The 15,435-nt window shown below is 39.7% G+C and overlaps 1 protein-coding gene across 2 annotated transcripts in view; it reads right to left on the minus strand.

Moving 5' to 3' along the window:
• NDST4 (N-deacetylase/N-sulfotransferase (heparan glucosaminyl) 4) overlaps positions 1-15,435 on the minus strand; it is a 223,156-nt gene that overhangs the window by 26,122 nt on the left and 181,599 nt on the right. For both annotated transcript variants that reach the window (XM_012727987.1, XM_004686628.2), the window contains exons 8-12: positions 11,588-11,684; positions 9,196-9,319; positions 7,152-7,326; positions 4,180-4,350; positions 3,113-3,222 (exon numbers count right to left, since the gene is read on the minus strand). In XM_012727987.1, coding sequence (XP_012583441.1) covers positions 3,113-3,222; positions 4,180-4,350; positions 7,152-7,326; positions 9,196-9,319; positions 11,588-11,684 — 677 coding nt within the window. The remainder of the gene's footprint in view (positions 1-3,112; positions 3,223-4,179; positions 4,351-7,151; positions 7,327-9,195; positions 9,320-11,587; positions 11,685-15,435) is intronic.

Raw genomic sequence — 15,435 nt, forward strand, 5'->3', positions numbered from 1 at the left:
GACAAAGTACACTGCTGAGGGGAGCAGCGGGCGGGTCAGGAGAGGTCTGATTAGCTGTGTGGTCACCTCCAGGATGGGAATCAAACTCACACTGAAGAGGCTGTGGCCAGCTTGCAGAGCTGTGTCCTCACCCACTGTGCCACTGGAGAGGGCTCAGGTCCCTATACTTTTAAGGAAAACATTACTCCTATTTTACTTCCAAGCCTGCAAAAGGTTGAAAAGAAAGTATGCGTGGCCTAATCACTTTGTTTTAACTGAGAAATACAAGACATATAAGGGTTTTTGTTTAGTACTAAAAAGACAGGGAAAATGAAGAAAGCGCCAAACAGGGAAGGAAATTTTAAATTTATTGCGCTGGGACTGACTGCATGCATAAAACATCGGAAAGGTTTGCATTTTTGTTGCTCAGCAGATGTTTTAGAGGGTTGAAGCATAATTGACTGGGATGTAAAGTTAATTAGTTGCAGAATATTTTCTTGCCCTGGGCCCATTCCTATAATACCGGAGCACCTGCAATTTGCCTCTGCACATATGTGAACTCATTTCAGGGAAGAGGGAAATTTTCTTCACAGTTCCCTGCCCAACCTATTATTAGAGACCTGATCCTAGCCATCCAGGTTGTCCTAGTACATGTTATCAATTAAAATTAAATACATCACTGGTTAAATGGATACAAGGAAGACAGAGTCATTTCCAACCTGGACTTTTCAATGTGCTCCTTGCCTATCACAGTCCTTTCTCAAATTTTCATTAATTTCCCAAGAGGAAAAACAATTCAGCAAGCTGTTCGTAACAAGACAGGGTAGTTGTAGGATGCACCCCTGAACAGCATTTTCTGTCTCATGATGAGCATATTTAACTGAATTAAGGTAAAATACAGCTCTGGTAACAAAGCTAAGATATTTATCCACACGCTGTGAGCACAGCCTTTCCTTGCAGGTGTGCAGAGACCTGGGGATTCGTTCTGCACAGCAGCCTGTGGTGCAGACTCAATGCTGCCCGAGGAAGAAGCATCATCTAGAATACGGGCCCCTGTTTCTGGAGGGTTTGGCATCACCTTGAACCTGCATTTTCTTCTTGTCCTGGTTCCACTTATTGTGAGGCATCTTTATCTACCCTGAGTTTATCAAAGGCCATTTATTCATCTTCAGTTCTATCAATTCATTATTTTATGGTTTGATTTTAGTAGGCATGAAATTGTGAAATGAAGATGTAAAGTCTTTGTCAAATGACTGTTGGATGACTTTTAGGACACGAATGGCTTGCCATATAAATTCTTTTATTACACTGAACATCACTGCAGTTATTAATTTTTGTGATGTGAGACAAGAGCAACCGTATATTTTGCACTTGTTTGCCATCTCTTCTTTAAGAGTATGATTTTACAGGTTGATTGAACCGTAAGCAACTATTTGTAGTAAACAGGATAAAACCATTCCCTAGACCGCCGCAGACAGGCAGGGGAATCAACATCATTAACTATTAATGTAAACCTATTAGAGCAAACTTTGTCTACTAAGCCAGCTGGGGCAGGTCTTATGTCTTCGTTTCCACATGTAGGTGAAAACTCCAGTAGGGCTGTTAGTCCACATGGAACAATCCAATTTTGTTCCTGCTTTTTCTGTCCCACCACCACTCCCTCTAATTGCCTAGTTGCTGATTCTAATTGGCTGTGAACTGGGAAATTATATAATCAGTCTTGTTAGAATTTTGTCTAAAATTTAACAAGCTGTACTTCAGGTCTTGTGGGAGTCAAATGTGTCTTGGCTGTTTGGAGGTTTTGTTTTTGTTTGATATTGTGCTTCTTTATTTTTCCTCATTTTTTAAAAAAGATTTATTTTTTATGCATACAGAACTGGGGTACAGGCCAGAGGTGCAGGGGTGGCGAGAGGATTCACCAGACACAGAGTGGGGAGCAGAACAGGCAGATCAATGAGGTACACTGCTGAGGGGAGCACTGGAGGAGACAGGAGAGGTCTGCTGCGCTATTGTGGGTCACCTCCCACGCCAGGGAATTGAACTCACATTGAAACGGCCGTGGCCAGCTTGCAGTGCTGCGTCCTAGCTCGTTGTGCCACCAGGGACGGCCTATTTCCCCCCGTTTTTAATTGCCCGATTGTTTGGTTTCTTTTCCTGAGATGCTGTGGTGATGGTTCCCCATCCATATTCCATTGTGCAGAATGGACTCTCCCTCCCCATCAAGATGAAGTGGCTCAAGTCCTCTTTGTTGGATTTGGACCAGTTTATAGACTGAGCTGTAATCATAACAGGTGCCATGGTGACACAGTGTGACTTCCAAGGACAGGTAGGAGGGCCAGTGTCTCTGAGACCATGTGATCCTTGGAAATATCACTCCTCTCAACACACAGACAATGCAGAGTGGGAAAGCCAAGTCATCCTATGAATTAGTCTTTGAGCCATCTCAGTCCGAGGAGACTAGGGAAGATTCTAGTCCTCAGCTTTTCTGGTCATATCCAGATAGTCACATCTTCCCAGCTGTGACTGGGTATCAGGAGCAGAGGCAAGCTGTCCTGGGTATATCCTGTCTGAATTCCTAGCCCTTGGAACCGATGGGTGTAACAAAGTGGCTGTGTTTGCATGCTAGTCGGCTTTGGGGTGATCTGTCATGCAACAATAGATAGCTATCAATTTATCCATGATTATACTTGGTTAATCATAATTTGCAATGCAGAGTGAAACACAAATCATCCCTATTTCAGTGCTGCCCCAAATACGGCTCCTTTTTCCACAGTGACAAAGGCCGTCAGCATTTCATTTTTAACCAGTAAATTATTTGAAGGAAGTATCTGTATCTTTTTCATCTTGGAACTCTGCTCCTAGGACACTTTCTGCACAGAGAAGGCTTATAAAAAGTTTACCTAACCATATTTATACTGGGGAACAGGGGGCCTAAGATACCCATAATATTTTATAAGATAAAATATTTGTGGCATTCAAAAATGAATAATGAGGACATTCCTTTGACTGCTTTTGAGTAGCATAATGAAGTACAAATTCATGGCTAGTATTAATGATACTATATACACACCTACCGGTGATAATTTATGATGGCAAATCGTGAAAATGAAATCAAGCATGAGAATAGACTCACGTTAGTGCTTCAGAATAATTATAATGAGGTGTAACTCCCAGAAACTTCTGGACTTCATCCATCACAGTAGCTGGGTCAGATCTCAGTTGCTGTCCATCAATAATTAGCAACTGCAAAGTCAAAAATAGTAAATTTCTGAAGAACAAAACTAATGAAGTAGACCGAGGCTGCCTCCCTTGACCTGGTCTGATATGTGAATAAGAAGAGAATATGCATTACTTAAAACACATTTTAATGGTTAATATTCTTGTGTCCTTGCAAGTAAACAGCAACAAGATCTTCCTATGCACGTCACTTCTTGTGAGTTATGGAGTTAGAAACTTTACCTAACTTGATAACAGTTAGAAATGAGCAGAGACACTCTCTTGATTCAACAGCCCAATAGAAACATATTTTTCATCACAGTGCAATTAGTCAGCCAGCCTACAAAGTTTCAGGAGCAAACCTGGAAGCCAAAAGCTTAGAAATACTGGCCATACAGTGAAAAGTGACCCAAGTACTCCCCCTAACAAAGCATGGCAGAGAATTTAGGCTGTGGTTGAGGCTTAGTTTGGAGGATGGAGGATAGAGAAGATCTACCATGTCCTCATTTCTTGCTGAGACCATGTTCCTGGAGCTGTTGCTACCACTCACGTCTTGATGTGTCACACGGTAATCCTTTCTTTATAACAGTCCCACAGGACAGACAATAACAGATTTCTGCCCATGGCATTCCATAAGGCACCAAAAGCTACTGCCTAACTTGCCGCATCATAGGAGTTGAGAATCGCTGCCTGTGAACTCCATGTTATCTCCTGGTGAGATTTAGCCACTAGCCACACTTGATTCCAGGAGCCCTGACATCCGACACGATCTAAAAGAGGATGCCATGCTGTGCTTCACAGCCATTTCACATGTTAATAATACGATTGAGATGAAATGTCAAAAAATTCCTATTTTTCCGTATGGATGACCATCTCTGATTATAAACCGCTACACGTGGACATGCTTGCTTGCATTTTCTTTGTCAACATCACACAATCACAATAGTAAAAATCTAAACCGTAGCCATTGATGGAGGACACTACCTGAGAAGTGGCATAGTGAGCGAGCCATCGTTCTATGTGGACAGCATACCACCCAGGCACCAGGCATCTCCGCTGCAGAGTTTTTAGGTCCTGTGGGGCCCAATGTCCTGTTGTAATGACTTCATAGAAATTAAATCTCAGGGCAGCTGGATCTTCATGTGATCGCTGATGCTGGAACACAAAAGTCAACTGTAAAATTAATTGCCTTTCTACCTGCATAGGGATGCATGCATGTGCATTTGACTTAGATATATGATACACACATGCCTTATAACTCATAATAGTAACATAGGATCACTAATTCATTTTAGAATTAAAAATAAGCTGAAAGTACATCTTTGGGAGGCTGGACTCCGGCACACTGCTTATTTAAAAAGTTTTAAAGTAGGAGCCTCCCATATGCATCAAGTGTATGCAGATCAGCCCATGCTGTCTTCATGTGCTTAGGAGCCAGGCAAGAGACAGACTGGGAGGATTTTATTCCTGGGTCTGATTAGATGTGACAAGATGTCAGGCACCCGGCAAATCAAGCTGGAGGAAAAAAAAAGATTTAGAATGGCAAGAAAAGGCACCCATGTGACTCTGCTCCTTGTTCCATTATAGCTGCTCCCGGGAATGCTGATGGCAGGTGCCGTGGGTGTAGGGAAAGCAGACACCAGTGCTGTTAGGGTTGACGTTATGCAAGGTCCTTTATGCTCTCTGAAGGTTTTCTTTCCACCCAGCCTTGTTAATTCCCCAGGGCGGATTCACTGCTATTTTTGAGAACCTACACTTAATGAATATAATGTGTAGGTTTTTGAGAATTCCTGTCTTTGGTCAAGCAGGACAGACCAACGAAATGAGAGATGAATTTCACAGTCGATACAACTTCATGAGCATTCATTAAATTCATTACCAGTACAAAAAACTGGAGCACGGATTCTGGTGATAAGTGGGAATGAGTAAGACATAATCACTGATGACAAAGAAATCAAGATCTTGGGTGGGAGACACTAGACGAACAGATTGGAATGATTCTGATGAATTTTCTTGTAATATTCTGATATATTTTACATTTCAGCAGTCAACATAATATATTTTTATACAGTATAGAAGATAAAAGTCTTAGGCTTTCTTTTCTGTGGGACAGAAATCTTTATTAAATAAATCATTCTGTGCATGTTGAAGCCTATCGTTATTATATGTTTATTGACATTCTGCTAAGTATATACACTTGCTGCAGTATGCAGGGACTCCATAACACCCTTAATGAATATAATGTGTAGTGACTGTATAGTTTGAATAATAAACAATATAAACACATGGTGTGCATATTAATACACTATTGCTAAAATTTCTCCTTTAAGGAGTGTAAGATGGAATTGTACTTCATTTTCTCTATATTGACATTTTAGCACCAACTTTTCTTTATATTCCTGCAACTAGGAAGATTAGCATAAAAATATGACCAGGAAGTCACAGTGCAACATATTTTATGGGGGAAAAAGTAGCACTATACCTCCTCTGTGAGGCCCATTATAAAAATGGGTGGTAGAAATTACCATGGCAGGTGACATTTGTAGAATTTTCTGAATTATACCTGCTGAGATTTGGATTTATAGTATCTACCGAATAGTCACAAGCAGCTAAGTAATATACTGTATTATTGTGAAGTGTGAAATAGTTTGGGGACCCTATTGCCAGGCTTAGAAATATGGAAATAAGAAGTTTTGTCAGGAAAATAATTTCTTTCAAATGGTTATGTTCAAATAATTTGCTGGGAAAAACAGACATAGTTTTTTTTTTTTTATTTAAATGGTATAATCTATATGGAAAAGATTCATACAAAACAACTGTAAGCAGTGGCTATGCTTTGTGCTAGAAAAATAGGTAACATTTGTCCCAAATATTTGCAATAAAAATTTAAGTAATACTTAATATTTCAATACTTTTGGCACAATTATGAATTTTCATAAACAGAGAAAGACAACTTTGTTTTTGATATCTTGAGGGAGACACTGACTCTTGATTTCAACAGTAATTTTGAATATCGCTCCCAATTCAAGTGATCCATTTGGATCCTCAACCACTGGTAATAATCTGGTTTTTGACAATATGCTCACTGGAGGCATTTTGAAAAGATTAAAAAAAAAAGTAAATATTATTTATCTTATTATGTATACTCCTAAAATATTTTCTTTCAGTCTTTATTTTGGCACTAATTTCTGTATGCAGTAAACAAACACAAACACAGATACATTCATATCACTGGGATTTTGGTACAAATATATTGTTGCCACCTGCAATTCAACAACTTCACTTAGGCTTCACCTGGGCAGGCAATTTTGTATCTCTCTGGTCAACTTTATTTCATCTTTGTATGATGATTTCACACCCCATTGTTTTTTCTCTTCAAATTACTGCCTCCTACATTAGGGTATCTCTGTTTGAACAGATGAAAACATTCTTTACTTCTCAAAGGAGAGCGAGGACATTACAGTCACTTCAATTTAGCGAGGACATCACAGTCACTTCAATTTCACCTCTCCTTTATCCTTCAAGTTTCAAGACAGAGGCTCTTTTATTTTTTTAATTTATATTTATTTGTTTATGAATATAAGAACTAGGGTGGAAGTTAAAAGTGTGGAGGTTGAAAAGATCCACCAGAGACAGAGTGGGAAGCAGAACAGGCAGATCTACTGAAATGCACTACTGAGGGGCGCAGGGGGCGAGACAGGAGAGGGCTGCTGCGCCATGTGGGTTCTGCTCCCTAGTGGGGGATTGAACTCGTGCTGCAGTGGCTGTGGAGAGCTTCACAGTGCTGAGACTTAACCCCCTGTACCACTAGGAAGCCCTTTCGGGCTTACTCTTTGGACACTGTCTTAATATGTGGCTGTTCAATCGATAATCTGAGTTTTATTTTGGTAATTCACCAAACTTTATATTCGAGCTAAAGTCAAATATTTTTGATGGTATTTTTCAAGGCTTCATACCTGGTACCAAGAATATGCTCTGTCTGAGGGGTCGATGAGGATGGTGATGATCTTGGCCTTGGGGACCAAGGATGCAGCTCGTTTGGCAGCGTCTTCTGAGTGGAAGTAATTGGCACTCTTTTCAAATAAAAAGTCGCTAGTAATGTTGGATGGAGTAGGGAAAAAGCCCATATACCTAGGAACAAAGAAAGACAATGAGGGACACTGACATCTATATATTTCCTGTAATTTTTCAGGATGTTATATAATGTGAACATTACTTACTTCTATCAATTTCTAATTATTGGTGTTATAATAGTTGAAATAGCACTTATTCTGTAGGCTCTGAATGTGAAAATGACCCCAAATGTTATTGTTTTAGTGAACAATTTAGAGCAGGGGAACGTGAGATAAAATAGGTAGATGGAAAAGAAGAACAGAAAGAAAGTCCTGTAGATTTGGGCTGATGTTTTGTACTATCAAAAGTAAAATCTGGAAAAAAATTAAATTTACCCTTGGCAAGCATCAAATTATACCACATTGCTTAGTAAATAATTTAAAATACTAAATTTATGTTTGCAAACGTGAATGCAAAATTCTGAAATTGAGATTAAAGTCCACAAGAGAGGAAAGTGTCTCAATCAGTACAGCTATAAAATACCAAGCAGGTTAGGGCACAGCTCTTCTCCTTCTGAAGTTCTGCATGATTTGTAGTGCACGTAGCTTGTGAACGCATTATCGTCTATCTGGAGTAATTAAGGGGATATTTCCTGCCAGTGGGTTCTGTGGTGCCTCGGTAGGTTCACCCCTCCATATGCTGTGGGAACAGTCCTCTGTGTGCAGATTATAGAATCAATATGTTCGGAGGTTAATTCAGTGCGAGGCTTTAATTACGCATGTAACCTCCATCCAGCTCATCCCTTCTCTAACCCTCAATGTTTTAGAAATAAATAACGAGAGCAATTAAGAATTCATATAAGATACTTATTTCCCTCTTTGCCATTTGTTATTCTGTTTCTCAAAGGTGAGGTGCTGAACACTCTCCTTAACAATCTGTGTTTCATTTGCATTCACAGATACAACTACGACTCTGCTTTCTGTGACTTTCAGGCAGTTCCAAAATTCACGTACGTACCCTCTCATCTTTCTTTGAAAGAAGGCAGACAAGGCGCAGAGTGGACATGCCTGAGAAGTCAGATCTGTACACTGGCGAGGCCCCTGCCCCACTGTAATCCTAGTAACATCTACAAGTCTCTCATTGAGGACAAGTTTGTGTGTGCTGTTGTCCCTGAGAGACTCACGCAGAGCTCTGCACAAGAATTTTCTTCAGGGAAGATTTGCCTTATATACCTGTGAAGTGTAAATGAGCACCCTGTTTTCTTAGAAAATTGGGATAGAGCTAGGAAAAAAGCACCAGAATAAAGATCTGTTGTGATATCAATTTTATTCTATTTCAGTTTAGGGAAAATGTAACTTTAAAATTTTCTCTAATTTATCAAATGAAAATTCATATTGCTTTGATGCATGTGTGTGCCTAGAAGTAGTATGACTTTGGGAATGCTCTGTTGATTATTTGCATGACTAATATCAACCTATAATATAATACAGCATATGCAGATTATGTGGTTAACGAAGTTATATGTCACAGGGTATCATATAAAGCAACCTACTGATTCATTTGTTTCTTCAAGTATCATTGTGAAGACAAATTATATATTTTGTTAGACAAATGCTAAGCACGGTAATAATATGCTTATGGAGAATTACATATATATCCTTATGAATAATTCTCAAAAAGAATCCATAATCCTCTTTATTCAATCATAGTAATTTACCAGAAAAATATATCAGTATTGCACTGCCCAAATCAAATTATAGGCAACCCTGATTAAACATATCATCATTATAAATTAATTTCAAATTCACTGTGGTAGAATTGAGCATAACAAATTTATTCTGTAATTATGGAGATGCCACACATTCATCTATAATTGCTCTGCAGTGATTGAGCACGTGTTAATAATGGGTTTTATTTATTTATTTATTTTTTTGTTATTTTTCTTACCAGTCAATTCCTTTGTGATAGTTGTTGCCATTAAAGAACTGAACTTCTTCAAATGTCTTTGGGTTAGGGAGATTGCTGATGATGGAAGGGTGCATAAGAAGAAATAAATAAAGTGCCGTTGTCCCTATTGCCAAAAAAAGAAGGTAAAGTGTCATGTGACAGTAAAAGAAAACTCAAAAATTATTCTAGCATACTTTTTGCTCAAGAAATAATACTTAGAAGACTGAGTCTTTGTAGCATCAAAATGAGTTCCTAGAGATCAACAAGGTGCATTTCATGTGGCAATCATTTGTATTCTTTCATTGGACTTTGGGATTTTACTTACCTCAATACCTGATTTAATATCAGTATGTTGCCAGGTAAAGGAGACTGATAACACAGTCAGGGACAGCTTAAGGATCAGGTGATTCAAATTCCTTCTTGGAGTCAGTGAGTGAATAAAACCTCAAGGACATCCAGCATGATATGGCAAACTGGTGGGCCCACAGTTCATATCTGAATTCAGATCAATTAAATTAAATCAAACTGTGGAACAGATGTTGACAGGTGTTACTCTGTGCGTGGTCCTTAAAGTCTACGCGTCTCCTGGGGTCAAGTAAACAGTTCCTTGCAACACAATGAGACAGGTTGCTAATAAGAGAAAACCAGGACACTTTCCCAATGCTTGAGAAAATGAATGATTTGGACTTGGAGAGTCAGTGGCGGCTTCAGGAGACAGTACATTCTGAAGTTGCACTGTAAAAGCTCAAAGTCCTCAGCCAGGTGGAAAGATCCCGACTGACTGTCCTACTCCATAGAGATGGGGAAATCAAGCTTGGTAATGAGGTACCTGACTGCACAGAACAGTTGATAGAACCCACAGAGTGCGTTTAAGTTTATTGTGATGGATGTTTGGGTAGTGATGAAGTGGCTTAAAGGTAACATTTTATTCAAGACCAGATCTAGGGAATGTATAGCCTCTGACAGCAGCAGGAACTTTTGTTCAATGGAAGCAATAAGAGCCAAAGACGACTTTGGATATTTATGACTGGATTTTAACAATTAAAACCATCATCACATTGGGATAGCATTTTCATAGAATATGAATGAACATTATCATTCAATTTCTCTGTTTTAGCTTGTGTTGGGAAATCCCCAACTAGGTAAAAGCTTCATCATCACATTAGTAGATTAGATATGAAAACCTATAAGGTATTGTCTTTACAAATACAGACGATAAGGAGGGAAAGTTGTAGTTACAAATGTGTAATTTTTTAGCATAATTAAAAGTGATAATATTTGATGACAGTGACAGAGATGCCTTCACATTTTAGACAAAATGTTACAACATAGGTATGTTTTATTTCCCTAGAAGGCATTTCAGAGTTAGCATTGCTGGAAGGGGGGTGGCGGAAAGTTAATGCATATTTTAGACAACAACAATAAAGTGATATATTGGAAAATACATGTTGTCCTTTTCCCCTCTCTACACGCAAGTAACTTTCTGTTGTAATACAATTTATATTCCTGGAATAAGAAAAGATTTCACAACCAATATCTAATAGTCTGGAAATTTCGCCCACAATTTTTAAAATGATCTACTTGCTTGTATTACAAATATCTTCATCGGCGCCAGGATTATTTATTGGGGCTGTTTGTTTTGTGTTATGGTTTGTGCACTCACTGATGAAAATGCTTCTAGTCAAAGTAGTGAATTCAAAACACAGCAACTCAATAAAAACTTTAATTAATGAGGACATGAACAAGGTGTGTAAAACTGTCACATACTGAAGAAAGTATAAAATATTCTAATTGAAAGTGTCATCTCATTGGTGAAATACTTTCATTCTCTTTTACTATATTGCTACACACTTGTCCTTCAGTACATGAGAGAATACTAAGGGAAAATTGTCTGATGGATCTCAGGTGTAGCAGAAAATAAGCCCAAATTGTTCTTATATCTAATGATCTTGTATAAAATATACAGACCACCCATGTAGAATATTGAAAGTAATGACTGGTTCTAGAAAGAGAGAAAGAACCCAAGCCTGACAGGTACTGTAAACTAGTTTGAATGAAGCAAAAGTACTTTTTTAAAACTTAATGCAAGCATTAATTAGGCAGAGCCTCAAAAAACTGAAAATCAGTTACCACAATTGTGACACATAGTCCCCAAAATTGTCAAAAACTTGATAGCTGTGGAGAAGTTTAAAAATCTGTATTTAAAAATTAAGTCCGTATGTCTAATTAATAGCAGCAGTAGATTTCCTTTGGAGGACAAGGTGTAAATGTAATTCATGGTAGCAAAGAGAAATGAAAGCAATGAACTTGCACTGTGTCTAAATTTCAGGAAGTAAAATCTACTCTGCTAAGGCTATAAGCCAATGCAAACATCCCATTTGGCCACACTTACCTGTTTTTTGTGGCCCAATTACTAGGAATTTTGGTAAGTGGTCACATGTTTTCTCTCTGGACCAAATATCTTTGTGTCGTTTATCATCACATGGATTCTATGAGAAGGAAGAAAAAAGAATCTTACTGTGGAATGAATGCCTAGTTCTATTTTTTTAAAAGTTTTATTTATTTATTCATACAGAACTGTGGCACAATCCAGAGGTGCAGGGGTGGTGAGAGGCTTCTGTTGAGAATTAAAATATGATAAAATTGGGAAATCTTTACTGATTAATACTTTTATTTGTAATCTAAATCATAATGTTATTAAAAACTGTTTTCATAAATAAAATAATTTCTAAAAAAACACATTGAGCATTAAACCAATAATATTTTCCTATTTTAATCCCAATTATAAAACACATAAGTTATGTGACATGATAATAATTTATGGTTCATATTTATGTACTTTAATTCATCATTTTGCCACATGGTCTCTAAGATGTCACCAAGACTCCTAGAAAGAAAGACTGCTTGCAGTATAAGCTTACTATGTATTATTTTCCCACAAGATTGCCTGTAACCCCCAAAATTGCATCATGGTTAATAAACTTGAAAATGTTGACACTTGTAGTTGATTCTTCTTTGTGAGACACTATATATATATTTATTTGTGCATAAAGAACTGGGGTACAGGCCAGAGGCTCAGGGGCAGCGAGAGGCTTCACCAGAGACAGAGTGGGGAGACAAACAGGCAGATGGACGAAGTACACTGCTGAGGGGAGCAGCGGGCGGGCCAGGAGAGGTCTGCCGCGCCATGTGGTCACCTCCGGGGCAGGCAGGAATTGAACTCATGCAGAAGTGGCTTTAGCTTCTCAGTGCTGTGCTTTAACCCACTGCACCACCAGGGAGGGCCTGTGAGACACTATATTTTAACTAGGGAAATACTTTCTCTGAAGGGTGAAAGTAAGCTCAACCTAAATTCTGTTAATTTTCCCTTTCCCAATTCTAATGTTTTCCATATTTCAATATCTAAATATTAAAATTAAATATTTTCATTTTAAGTGTTTCCAACATACATCGTTCAAGATAAAGCTTGTCAAATAATTTATGATTCTTTTGATCATTTTACCAAAGAAGCTGCAAAATATTATACTTCTCAGCATCAATCCATTCAGCACATAATATAAATTTATGTAATTAAAAATAGGTGATCCATCAAGAAATGCTTACCCCACTTCTAAAGTCCAATTAAATAATCTCAAAATTAAGCCCTCTATCTTATTTGAAATCTGGTTACTTAATCTTCTCTTGCTTTGAAGCTTTGTTTTTATTTTAAAGATTGAAAAAGGCACAGAAAAGGAAACATCCTCAACGTATTTTTTCTCAAAATAATATTTTAAACATTATTCTCTAAAATAATTCCCAAAAGCCAATTCTCCCCCATGTCTTTCTATAGAGTGAAGGACACTAGAACTCCCTATCAGTGCACAAACCTCTTGTATTGATGGTAAGAAGTTAACAGATCTCAGTACTAAAAAGTGGCAGCTGTTCTAGTTGCCATGTGAGACACCCACCCTCCAGAGGACACAAGGGAAACCAGAAGGTTCAGGAGCCCACGACCGCTGGGAGTTTATCGAGGTCTGTCAGCCTGGGGTGTGCCGGAACAGCCTCTCCAAAGTAAAGGGTGAGTGACTGCACTTTGCATCTCCTACTGCTAAGAAAGAGGCACAGCGTTTGACAGGCCTTTTTGGGTTTGTTCAGAATCACTGAGTGGAGGAGGCAGAAAGCTCCTAGTTTCGAGTGGAAGCAGAATCAGAAAGAGCCCTACTGTTCGCCCACTTAGGCCCTGTATCCTGGATACCATGGCAACCACAGTATAAAGGATGCCAAGTGGAGGAGTCCTGGTCAATCTTCAGAGGAGACCACAATGAATGCTTCCCCCCTCCCAAGGCTCTAGGCAAGGGCACCCTCTACAGTTGATCTTCTTAACACTCACTCGGGGTAGGCTGGTGGGACCCTGGAAGACAGTAGGTATCATGACCTTCTAAGGTGGAAATAGGCCATAAGGGGGCTTCCAAAGGGCAATATGATATGTCCAGGAATGAAGGGGATGATGAAAGAGAGGATCCACCCGCCACATTCTCAGCGACTTCCTGGGAGATTCTGCATGGGAAGGTGCATGGGTTAGGGAGGTCTAGCTCCCAGAGAGGGATGTTTCCCTGCCTCCACCAGAACACCAGGAAGAGAGGCACGGAAGAGGCTCGGGGTTCTGGAAGCTGCCACTGCTGCCTGTTCACCTGGGGCTGGGTGTGCCATGTGGGTAGACTGGCAGGCAGGCAAAGAGCTACCACCCTGATAGAAGTGAGTGACCTTGATCATTCTGACAAGTTGGGAGAATGCGCAGGGACGGGAAGAAACCTCTTTCCAATGCACGCTATTCATTTAGGTGACTTCTTGGAATTAAACAGGAATGAGCAAATATGGCTGAGAGGTGCCTGCAGGGGTGGGACAGACTCCACCATGAGGAGAGTGTCACAAAGCAAGTCAGCTTTAAAGCCACACCTTATCCGTCATCACTCCTGGGGGAAATACAAGAGAAGAGTTAAGAGGACAAACTGGGGTGCCTCCAGAGGCCCCCTTGACTCAAGCAGCTGGTCATTTGGCCTGCGAAAATGCTAGCCAAGGGAGAAAGAAGTCCAGAAGAGTGAAGAGAGATGAGAGGATGTGGGCATTGCTTTTGGTTGTGAGGCCAGCTGCAGTGATGGGGTGACAGACTCTCTCCCAGACTCTCCTCTTGTAAGCGTACCCAGGAATCACATTCACAGGATTCTGGAAAAGCTGTGCCTGGATGGAGTGAATGTATGAGGATTGAAGAGAACTACGCTGGTGCAAGGAATGGGCAAATGAGGGTTGTCTTTTCTCTACTGAAAACAGATGTTCCGGGCCAGAGTAACCCCCTCTCTGACTCCATCCCCCACCAGCTTCTAATTCCAGCAGGTGGCAAGATTGCCAATGGCCCTTTGCAGTAGGTATTACTTGATGGAATTTATACATGGAGACACCCACATATACAGACTGCCAGAGATGGGGGTGAGAGGGAACTGTCTCCTAGCCACAGGCTAAGACAAATCTCTGTGTTCACTCTCTGCGATTCAGGTCAAGGCCAGGCTTCACGGAGGCCAGGCTTCACCTGAGACCGCCTGTGTGCCCAGCTCTTTACTCATAGTCTTCCTACTATAGTTTTTTCTTTATTGTTTTCTTCCTGAGAGCGTTTCCTCAATGAATCACTAGGCACCGAATCTCTCTGCTTCTAGGGAACACAAAACATGGCAGTGGCTCTTCCCTGCCACACGAAATTAAAAGATACACTTGATCCCCATATATTTTCTATTCTCGGCTTCCAGTGCAACACCAGTGAGTGCAATGTGAGAAGACCAGTCATGTATAAGGAAAACTGCATTGTTTTGAGAATTTGCCTTGGGATTGGTTAGATCTTTGACTTCCGTCTCTGATTTCTCTATGAATTTTTCTATAGAAATGGACAAAGGAAGCCAATCAACTAGACATTTCTTATCTAGTTTTCATAAAAACAGAAATTTTATTTTTGACTGGTCTGACTACCTTCTGCGATCTTCTTATTTAGTATTCAACTCAAAGTCTCCTGGTCTAGCTTCAGCTGAACTCTTTAGCTATTATTTTCATTGTAGCAGCAAGGACTAGACTCTCTTCCCTTCCTTCCACCAGGGACAGACCGTTTTCTGTTGTGCTTAGTATATGGCATCCAAGCTAAAGAATATATTTCACAGCTACTTTCTTCATATGACTCATTTCAGTCCAATGGAAAGTGAGTCAAAATGAGGGCAGCCA

The sequence above is a fragment of the Condylura cristata genome, unplaced genomic scaffold (assembly GCF_000260355.1).
Source record: "Condylura cristata isolate star-nosed mole 26May11 unplaced genomic scaffold, ConCri1.0 scaffold00021, whole genome shotgun sequence".
Taxonomy (NCBI): Eukaryota; Metazoa; Chordata; class Mammalia; order Eulipotyphla; family Talpidae; genus Condylura; species Condylura cristata.